The sequence below is a fragment of the Rhinolophus ferrumequinum genome, chromosome 22 (assembly GCF_004115265.2).
Source record: "Rhinolophus ferrumequinum isolate MPI-CBG mRhiFer1 chromosome 22, mRhiFer1_v1.p, whole genome shotgun sequence".
In the NCBI taxonomy this organism is placed as follows: Eukaryota; Metazoa; Chordata; class Mammalia; order Chiroptera; family Rhinolophidae; genus Rhinolophus; species Rhinolophus ferrumequinum.
In genome coordinates this window covers 50,872,305-50,883,862 of record NC_046305.1, presented here as the reverse complement: position 1 = coordinate 50,883,862, position 11,558 = coordinate 50,872,305, and the positions used below count along the sequence as shown (strand labels likewise).

The 11,558-nt window shown below is 41.4% G+C and overlaps 1 protein-coding gene across 1 annotated transcript; it reads right to left on the bottom strand.

The window, feature by feature from the left end:
- Positions 1 to 5,883: 5,883 nt before the first annotated feature.
- LOC117014980 (ubiquitin-conjugating enzyme E2 E3-like) lies at positions 5,884 to 6,815 on the bottom strand. The gene has a single exon (XM_033093301.1). The coding sequence runs from the start codon at positions 6,562 to 6,564 to the stop codon at positions 5,929 to 5,931; it is 636 nt and encodes a 211-aa protein (XP_032949192.1). The 5' UTR covers positions 6,565 to 6,815; the 3' UTR covers positions 5,884 to 5,928.
- Between the last annotated feature and the right edge of the window lie 4,743 nt (positions 6,816 to 11,558).

Genomic DNA, 11,558 nt, shown 5'->3' with positions numbered 1-11,558 from the left:
CAGTTTTACAATTTCAGTTATTTTAACGGAAAACAAGAACTTTCCACAAAAGGCCAGTAAATCTCCCTCATTACACTAGGATACCAGCCTCTGGTTCATACTGTGTAAGAAAATTAGAATATACAAATATTATAATTATCACAGACATAGACTGAGGGTGGGGCGGGGCACATCAACATGGACACCAGCCAATGTTGTAAGGTCCAAATAACGTCTCCATCTGAATCAAAGTAAGTTACCCAATTATACCATTATTACCACGAAGAGAATGAGTATACATTCTGTCCTATTAATACCTACTTGCAAGTGGCACCCGGAACTTATCTAAGAGCTAAAAGTTTTCAGTTCCAAATGTTGGTGACACCTAACGAACAGTTAACGTGAAGAGATAACTGTGCTTGTAAGTAGCTTATTCTTCCCCTCTTTATAATGTTTCCAGCACAAGGGACAATAGGACATGTAGTTAGAATGGTTTATACTTCCGTTGTTTTACTTCAGACAAAGCAGTGTTCCCGTAATTCATCCTTTATACAATGTTTCCATAAATGTGGTGCGAAAACCACTGCACCAAAATAACTTGGAGGAGGAGAGAAATATACTTGCAAAAATGCAGGTTCCCAGTAAATCAGCCTCTGGGGTTGGGGGCTTAGGAACCTGCATTTTAAACACAGTCTTGAAAGGCTTGCATGTTAACATTCGAGAACCCAGCTTTGTGTTTTATCGCCTATAATTCATTCATCCAAAAAATATTGAATATGTACAAAGTGACTGGCACTTGCTAGGTGCTAACAATAAAAAGTTGCGGAAGATACAGTTTCAGCTCCTAAGATCACACTGAAGTGGACAAATAAGATACATTGTGATCAAGTATCTTATTTATGTTCAAATAGAAGTATAAACGTAGTATGTGGAAGCACAAAGCAAAGTAACATTCTTGCTGGGGACATTGTTGTAGCTTTCCTGCATTAACCACTTTTCTGGTGAGGTACCCTGCTAACTGCTTTCAATATTATAGTGGTACCTCGGTTTTTGAATGTAATCCATTCCGGAGGACCGTTCGAGTTCTGAAATGTTCGAAAACAGCCAACAACTAGGCCTCAGAATCTTGCACTCGGTGGAAGCCACGTGACATGTTCGACTTCCAAGGCATGTTCAAAAACTGAAGCATTTACTTCTGGGTTTATGGCGTTCATAAACCAAAATGTTCGTCAACAGAGACGTTCGAAAACTGAGGTACTACTGTATCTCATGTATGCTTCACAACTCTCAAAATCCTATAAGGATATTTTAAAGAAAACTCAGGTAAGGAGGCCTGCCTAAGGACAGTGCAGAGTTCAGAAACATACTTTTAATCACTACTCTTGCCTCCATTTAAACTCATTCATGAAGCATCTTTTCAGATTGAGAAGGAAGAGCGGAGGCTGTTCTAGGCAGAGGAACCAATATGTACAAAATAATTTGTTACGTGTTTCGTGAATGTGTGTGCTTTTCACCTATCTCTAGATTTCTAAAAGATATAATTCGAAGAGACTATGTATAGTCAAGTTGTAGACTAAGGTTTTCGAATCAAATTGTTTTTGTTTGCCTTCAATTGTTCTTTTTTGATGCTTTTCTTTATATAAAACTGAGTTTCTGACATTCCATTTTTATTCTCCCTTAAGAGTTTAACATTGCTTACAGAACAAGTCTGCTGGACAAAAATTCCCTCAGATTTTGTCTGAGAAAGTCTTTACTTATCCTTCACTTTTGAAGGATAATTTTACTGGATGTAGAATTCTGGATTGATGGGTTATTTTTGTTTTGGGGATATTTTAACAACACTTTAAATATTTCACACTACTCTCTTCTTGCATTCGTGTTTTCTGTCATCAAATTTTAACAAAACTATAAAGAAGATTATATTTTTATTTGTACTTCCCCTTTTCCACATAGCTAAAATGTCCATAGATATGTATTCATATGATTTCTAAAAATGTCTTACTCCCTAAAGAATAAAAACAATTGCTTTAATGCTGAAATAAGTTAGGTAGAACTAGGTTTTTCTGTATTTTCCTATTATCTTTTACACCTGTGCATGAATCGTCCTTCCTGTATCTCCAATGCTTCTCAAGGCCTTGGTCTGTCTTCCCTTCTCCTCTGTGAGTTCTAGATGTCTACGTAATTTGAGAGACAGACCAGACATGACTTCTAATTGATAAATTGGTAAAATTCTCACGGAATGCAAGTCAAAGTAAGGGTCACTCCCTGGCAGAAATCACCTTTTTCTAGCAGCCCAATTCACTGCTATTAGTTTTCCTCTACATTCCAGATCGTAAAAAAGTAGGTTCACCTGAAGGTGGGGGAATCAAATACTCCCTAAGAGCTCCACAAATAGACATGTTTTGTGTAGGAATATTTTCCCCTGAGTATCAATAATCTGACTCATGTTTTCTCAACCAAATTGAACCTCCCTAAATATAACAGCATATTTTATCTGAACTTACTTTAGAAACTCAGCTAGGAATCTAGGGGCTTCTTCAGAAGGGCTTCTTGACCAAATCCACATTTTTCTGCCACATAAGTAAGCCTAGTAGATATACATTATTTTCCTGATTTGGTGGGGGAAAAAATTCAAAGCCAAAGTTGTTTTCACATTGCAGAGATGTTAAAATTCCACCACCACCACCACCACCCTGCCCCAATCTAAAGATGAAGACTTCTAAATATTTAAAGCCATAATAACTCAAAATATTTGTAAAGCTTCCCCCACCCCCAAGCTCCGTTACCGCAGCTTTTCTTGTACTGTCAGGTGGAGGCCAAAAAGGTCTTAGGTAACTTACGTTAAACTGACATATTAAACTAAATTAGATTTCTTTATTTGGGAGCAGAGAGGAAGAGATGGTTATGATCAAAAGGGGAAGACCAGAGAAGGTAATGGAATAGCGGACTGGATTCTTAATGAACCTTTAAGAATTATGAAGCTTTAAAAGACTTTTTATTGTAAAATGTTCAAGGTAATATGGGGCATGTTTTAAAAATTAGATGACTCCTTTTAATTCAGTCTTTTACTCCTCTGCTCCATCTTATTCTTCATGTTAGATACCTTTTCTTTGTAAACTTTTTATGAAACCATAACATAGAGAAAGTGCATAAATCAAAATAAATGAAAATGTACAACTCAGTGAATAGTGAGCCGACCTGTGTAACCAGCACCCAGCTCAAGAAACATTATCAGCTCCCCAAAAATCCCCGTCATACCCTCTCCCAATCACTATCTTCCCCATTAGAAGTAACCACAATCCTGATTTCTAACACAATAGATTGGTTTTGCTTTTGAACATTATAGAAATGAAATTCTACAATATGTATTTTTTGTAATCATTTGTTGTACTTTGAACGTTTGGGTTCTAGTTTGGGCAATTATAAATAGAGCTGCTTGGGTACACATGTTTTGGTGACCATAATGCATTTCAGTTGGATATACGTATGTATCTAGGAGTGGAATTGCTCCTAGGAGGGGTTTGGATTATGTTCAGCTTTTGTATATACATAGTACCACCAGTTTTCCAAAGTAGGGTTGTACCGATTTATACTCCCACCAGCCATACTACAGATCTTTTAAATGGTCAAGTCATAAATTTTGGACACGAGTGTGCTGAGCACAAATCTGAATAAATGAAGGCCACTGTTTATTCTTGTGACAGTGCTTGAATTTTTAGAAACTGGACTTCTTGGGTAGGCTTCCGAGAGTCTCTGTACATCTGAAAACATATACAATATCTTTGTATGTATACGGATGTGCATTTATGCATTTGGGAGAGGAGAAACATAGCTTGCATCAGATTCTCCAAGATCAAATTTCCACACTTTGGAAAACTGGTGGCAATATATACTAAAGCTAAACTACATATAATCCAATCTCTGACACACACACACACACACACACACACACACACACACACACACACACAAATGAAGAATGACTGCTTTATGGAGGTCAGCAGTCAAGCAGCTGTTATTCCTCAGAATTACTTTGCTTATTATTAGCAAACACTTTCTAGGTGGGTGGTGGTGTGTTGACATAGTCTAAATAGCCAGTTTTCCTGTGGTTAATTAACAGAAGGATTAGCACCTTTGGCCATTTAATTTTCCTTTTCTTTTTAGTAGGTTTAAAATCCTTTATTAAAATAGCTACATAATGTTTTGATAACTATAATTTTATAACAGCTTTGTTGAGTGAGATATAATTCCCATGCCATATCATGTGTCTGTTTAAAGTGAATAATTCAATGGTTTTGGGGTTGTGTTGTATATTTACAGTGTGGTGCTATCACAGTCCGTTTTAGAACATTTCATCACTCCAGATAAAGACCCCACACCCGTTAGCGGTCATTCCCCATTTCCCCCAGTCCTAAGCAAACACGTACCTTCTGTCTCTCTAGATTTGCCTGTTCTGGACATGTCACATAAATGGAATCATACAACATGTGACTGTTGTCATTGCTGCTTTCACTTGGCGTAATGTTTTCAAGGTTCACCCATGTTGTAGTACGTACCAGGGCTTCAATTATTTTTATTGCAAGATAATATTCCACTGTATGTATCTACCAGCTGATGGACTTGATAACCATTTTAAATGATGCCTGAATAGAATAGAATGTGTCTGAAATGAAGTCTACATTTCCTCTCCTAAACCTCCTCCTTCAGATGTTTCCCTATCAGTAAATGATGCCATCTCTCACCTAATTGTTCAGGCCAAAAACTTGGCCATTATCCCTGATTCTCACAACAGCAGATTCTGTTGCTTGTGCCTTCAAAATAGATTCTACCCCCACTTGTTTTTAACTTTCTCTGTAGCAACTACCCCCTAATCCAGTCACCAGCGTCTCCTCCTTGAACTGTTACAGAAGCCTGATGGGTTTCCAGCTGCTTCTTCCATTCGTGGCCCCACAGAGCGGCCGGAGTGATCAGTTTCATACTTGAAATCAGCTTGTGTTTCTCCCCTGCTCCACACCATCTCATAGCCGACCGTCACACACAAAATAAAATCCAGGGGCGGCAGGTTAGCTCAGTCGGTTAGAGCGCGGTGCTCTTAACACCAAAGTTAGCGGTTCAATCCCCCCATGGGCCCCTGTGAGTTGCGCCCTCCCCAACTAGATTGAAACAACTATGTGACTTGGAGCTGATGGGTCCTGGAAAAACACAAATAAATAAAAGTTTAAAAAAAGAAAGAAAAGGTAGCTGTGTCTTTAAAACATAAAAAAATAAAAATCCAAAGTCTTCACCATGGCCTTAAAAAGCCAGAAGCGATCTGACCCTTGCCTACACCTCCTCCTTTATTCTGGCTCTAGCTACACTGACCTTCTTGCTGCTTCTCAAATACACTTACAACATGTCCCCGCTTCGGGAGCTTGGCGTCTGCCCCTCCCTCGGGCTGGACCACTTTTCCTCCGGACAGCTGCCTGGCTCACCCGCACCTCATCCAGACCTCTGCTCACACATCTCGGCCCTCCCTAATCACGCTAAGGTGTCACCTCCCGCCACCCAGTCCCAAATAGAATAATCACTGAGCACATCCTATACCCCAGACACTGGGCTAGTTTTAGTGAAACCCCCCACACACTTTCTTTATCGGCTTTCCTGTCATTCTAAGTTCCACCCTCCCTCGTGCTTAGCAGTGCCGCTATGGCAAGGGCAGAAGGGTAATTTAAACCACCCCCTTAGCAATCATCGATTTTCTACATTACTCTTTTTTTTTAAATGCCTGCAGGAGCATGTTTATTGTGTTTGAGATGATACAGAAGGTGCTCCCTGAGCTTTTGGGGGAATCTCCCATTCTCCCGAGGATAAAAGCAGGGGTGGAATCAGTATAACATATACCCAGACGTCCGTATGGTAAAGATGTGTAGCACAATGAAAAGATGCCTCCCGGACGTGCGTTCACACGGCTTACAAATGGCGTGATCCTGTCGCGTATCTCTTGGTCCACAGCCTGGCTATCCTGTCATGTTCTTCTCTGTTGGTCAAATATTGAGTAGCTATGCTTCTAACCAGAGGGTCCTCGGGGTTGCAATCTGTCAAAAGAGAACAAATGGACAGCAGAACCTTTGAAACCGTCAGAGCCGGACTCCAGTTGTCTTTCAGGATGTCCAGGCAGATGACGCCCTGGCTGTTGATGTTGCAGTGATAGATTCTGGTGCGGAAAGTAACCTTCGGTGGCTTAAATGGATAATTGGGCGAAAATGTGATGTCCAGAAGAAACACACCACCTTCGTACACGGACCCTTGGGGACCAAGGATGGTCGACCTCCATTCGTAGATGTTATGTGCCTTAGGCCCAGCACTGCAGTTAGGAAGCCCATCCAGGGTCATTTCAGCCAGCTCCTTCTGAATCCTTTTCGCACTCGTGGATAACCTAGCAACGGTTTTGCTAGAGAGTTTGGTGTTTCTCTTCTGCTGGGTGGCAGAAGGTTTTTTGTCTTGTTCTCCAGGCTCAGGAGCGGCTGAGTCTCGCTGGTCTGCATCTGAACGACGGCCACTGGTGCCAGGGCTCTCATCTTCGGACCGTCGCCTGTCACCGGACATTATTTCTTGGAAAACTCAGCCGCCTGCCCGCCCACTCGCGCACCACTATGGTGTGTGGGAGAAGGAGAGAGAAAAAATACATCCGTTAGCAGAGCTTGGAGGTAGAAATATCTTCGCTTATATCAGAAAATGTTTTCCAAGAGAACTTGTCCATCTTTTAGATATTTAATCTCTTATTAAACACATGCATAATACATTTTTACCATCATTGCCCAAACCTGATTTGACCAATAGTTTCCATTTTCTTTCCACACACGACCTAGCTTAAACTTAACCTACTTAAACTATCCCTTATTCTGTCCAACTGAGCCATACATTCAACCGGTTATCAAGTTCTGTCAATCTCAGTTCTTAATATGTCTCATTCTTCTGTGTCCTTCCATTCCTACTGCCACTCCCCCTTGTCAATAAACCAAAACAGGAGTCATTCGACCTTGGAAAATTAGTGGCGGTTGGTGATTCTGGACAAAAAAATATGAAGATGATTTTCTACCCTCCTTTATACCCCCTTGTATTGTCCACTCGCTTCCCTGAAACAGGTAAAACTTAAACGGGGTGGGGTGTTTGCTTTAGCTTAAGCCTTTTACTGAAACACACACAGAATGCACATACGGTAAGTGTGCAGCTGTTTTCACAGACGGAACACACCCATGTAACCAGCACCAAGGTTAACAAACAAAACATTACAAGCACTTCAGACCCCCTCGTGCCTCTTTCCAGCCATCACCTCCAAGGGTGACAGCTTTCCTGGCTCCCATCAATACTGACCAGTTTCACCTTAACAGGATTTTTCAGGTAGATGGGAAAAGCTTAGATGGGGGCATATTTGGGGAAAAGCCCATCTTACGCGTCTGAAATAAAAAGGAAAAGAAGTTGGGAAGGAGACAAGTAGACAACCTAAAAAGAAAAAGGAAGAGGAGAAGGGAGGAAGAGGAGGAAGAGGGAATGAGGAGGAGAGGGAGACAAAGTAGAAATATGAAGAAAGAGAACCATGTCCCCTGGTGGGCTTCCTGAGGAACCCAGCTCAGATACTGTTCTGAAGCTTGTCTACCCCTTTTCTCCTTGCTCCAGCCTCCCATCCCCACCCCCACTGACACGATTTTTAAATTGAAAGCCCTCTGCTCCAGCTCTCCCTCACACATCTGTAGGTGTACCTGTAGGTGGCACACTACATTTCATTAATGATCCATTCTTTGGGGTTACGATTTCCCCCTTTTGGCTGAATACTCTTAAAATACAAATACTACAACAAAGAGGAAGCTGCTTTCAGTGGCTGACACTAAACAGACGCTATGTGAATTTTCCTCCCTTCGGTGATTTTCCAAAGGCCTTCCCTGAGCCAATACTTCACAGTGCAACAGTTAATTAAGGTTGATCTGATTACTTAATCCAAGTTTAAAATGGCAATTGATAATACTGACTTGGTATCTTCTGGTAATATAGTTACACTTTAACCAGAACTTCAATGCAATGGAAAGCAGACGTGAGATATTTATGAAAAAGAGAGGCTTTGAACTAGTTTACAGTTTGTAAGTTGAGAAAACTGGTGGCAATGTAAATGATTCTTATATAAGAGACAAATGAATTTTGTCCTGTGAAATGTAATTGATTCCAACCCTGTGGAAAAATAATCTAACATTATATTTTATGCCCTGTAGATATTGACCAACTACATACATCTGTCAGCAAATTCATTTCAGCATTCTTAAATGCCTACATATGTGTCTGTCTTCAGATTCTCTTTTGAACCAGTTTAACCTCTTACTAGTTCCCTCACTTGTAAGAGTTATGATTTTACTCTTTTGAAAATTGTCTTTTAACACTGTATTATTCTGGTCACTTAGCTACTTTCTCTGGGCTACACTTAAGGCCAGTCCTAAGAGTATAAATTTGTAAAGGGAGGCGAGGAGAGGACAAAACTTGGTTAATTTCCTGGTATTCTCAGTCTGGCCCATCAGAGGGTGCTCATGGCATGTGTCTAAAAGCCACATAGTTCTCCAGTCTCCTTTTTTTTTTTTAAACGGCCATTCTTCTGTAGAATGTTGCTTAAGCACCAACAAATTGTACATTGTTATTCCAAGATATCTCATCTCATAATCAAAAGATTTCATTCCTGCCCTGGAAAATTCAGACCTAAGCAAGAGAAGAGACTGAAAGACTAGGAATAAACATGTGAGAAGTTCAGGTCCTCTTCTCTCCTTCCTTTCTCCCCTCCAGTCTGCTCTTCTCCCTGTATTTGCTTTTCTGCAAATGGCACCACCCTTCACTCAGGATCTGGGGGTTCATCCTTGCTTCCCCCATTCACGGCCTCTGCCTTTGAGCAGGCCACCCGAGTGTCTCCTGGATGACCAGGCGTAGAGATCCAGCTGGTCTCCCTCTCCACTCCAGTCCAATCTCCACATGGCTACCACAGTAAGATCTTTCCAAATCCCAAATCGAACAATACCATTTCCCTGCTTGAAATCCGAGGTTCCCCCCTTTGTCTTGATGAAACCCCAACTCTTCAGCATGACTTACAGTTCTCCTCAGGACCCCAGCAACCCCAACAGCGGCATGTCTTGCTGCCCCGAAACGGGTTCCCAGGTCAGCCTATGTCTCTCCTTAGGGAGCTTTTCAAAAATACAGATTTCCAGTCCCCAGCCTAGAGATGCTGATTTAATTGGGGTAAAATAAGGCTAAGGAAATCTGTATTTTCATAAAGTTCCCTGGGGAACTACTAATCAACCAAGTTTGCGAACAAGAATCTAGTACACAGAGTCTTACAGTTCTCTTGTCTTTTCATACGAGGCTCCTTCTGCCTGAAAAGGGTTCCTCCACCTTCTTTTTTTACCTCCCATATTCCTACACTTCCTTCAAATGTCATTTCCTCCAGGAAGCGGCCCTTAATTCCCAGTTGCAGTGTAAATTGTGTTTATATCTCATCTCCTCACTCATCTCTGAATAACTTAAAGACAGACCCTGTCCTTTATCTTCACATCCGAGGTCCCCGGCACAATACCTAGTACATAATGAGTGCTCAGTGAAGTTTGCTGGATGAAAGAGGAGTCTTGCTAGGTTAGCAGGATCTCACACCCTCTGGGAAGGTCTCTTGTTATAGTTTCTCTCTCCTTTTTCCATTGTCCTCAGTCAGGGGTCAGCTACCCTCTAAGCTTTCATAAGGTAACATGGTCCTCTAAATTATCTTCGTTTCCTCCCTCCCCCTGCCAATTTCCAACCTTCCTATTTTTCCTCATAGCCCCAGCACAGGTTCTACCTTGCCTGAAAAATTCCTTGACCAGCTCAGCCAGAAATGATCTTTTCAAAACTCGCACATACGACTCATTTGGTATCATACATTACCTAATATTGTAGTTATTCCTACACAACGTAAGGCTCGAATGTGTTAGAGACCTACAGCTCACTCCCAATATATGGGTCACAGCTACTCTCCTAACCTCCTTCCCTATTATTATGCTCTGGAACTTCAACATTTGTGACTTCACGTTTACTTGATTACATCACCACCTTCCGTGACTTTTTATGGCCATGCCATATCTGCCACCAATTATAATTATCCCAGGCTAGAGCTCATCATAACCTATAATTTCTCCACCTTCCTAGATACAGACCGAAATCTCCCTCTCACGGCAACCTCCTAGTCTCCTGCCTCTCTGTCATTCCCTCCAAATCTCAGCTTCATCTGCTTCATGACCATTTTGTCAACTCCTTTCTATTCTCCCAGTTCAGCAATCGCATTCTGTCTTTCCTAAAGAGCCTGGATGCCGAGGTCAGACATTTCAACACACCAGCAAACCATTCTAGACTTCCTCATTCTCCTCCCTCCTTTGTTCTTTCTTTACCACTCCTGGGTCACTGTGAACTCTGGCCGTCTGCTGTCTCTACTCCAAGGTGGACAGGAATTACTGACCAAAGTCACAAAGCCATGCTGATGGGGACTACCACAAACTCATACTTATCTAATCTCACATAGATCTTCCTTGCTGTTTTGAATTATTGCTATTTTTATACTGCTGTTTCTACTCTCATTTTTCTAGATCTTCTATCCCACCCAGTCATCCTTTATGTTCTCAAAGGATAAACCTCAGAAAAGCAAGGCCAAAAAAGAAAGGAAAAAAGAGAGATAAAGAGAAATAAGGAAGCGAGGAAGGAAGGAAGGAAGGAAAGGAAGGAAGGAAGGAAAGAAGGAAGGAAGGGAAGGAGGAAGGAAGGAAGGAAGGAAGGAAGGAAGGAAGGAAGGAAGGAAAGGAGGGAAGAAAGTCACTCAATGTGCCTTTCCTAAATGTTTAGCCCCTTCAGAATCTCTCTGTACGTTCCCCTCCCTCCCACTCTTCCTTTCACTTGCCAAAACCAACCTGTCTGCCTCTCTCCCTCTTGATCTAATGATCTCCTGAGACTTTTTTCATTATCTCCTCTTGAAAGTAGATAATTATGTTTTTTAGTTTCTCTCTCCGTTAACCCCTTCCCCTTTTCTGAAAACATGCTTGAGCCTCGCCTACCATCCAAAAAAGAAAATCCTTTCTGCTTCCTCTTCAATTCATTGCCCTAGTTTCTTTCTTCACCATTAAATGTTGCTACCACCTCTTCACTCTAACCACCTGCAATTAACGTTTTTGCCCTCCATCTTTCCCTTCTCTGTCACTTCTCTCCTTACCATTCTGATCATTTGTCTCTGTGTTCCTTGCCAACTTTCCCCCACGTTTCTGTTTTGGGACCTCTTTTTCCTACTTTCTCCTCTGCTGATGCCACATACTTCCACAACTTCACTAATATTTAGATAAACTGCAAATTTCATTCATATTTAGCTAACACTTTTCTCCCAAATTGCAGATCTACATTTCCTAGAACCCTAAGATTTCAGATATGGAGGAGAACTCAGAGGTCATTTATCCTAAGTCTTCATTGCCTAGGTATGGCTACCAAATGGCTCACTGGCTTTTAAAAAGGCAATATTTCCAAAATGGAACCCCTCATTTTCCATCTGCATCCAGTTCCAT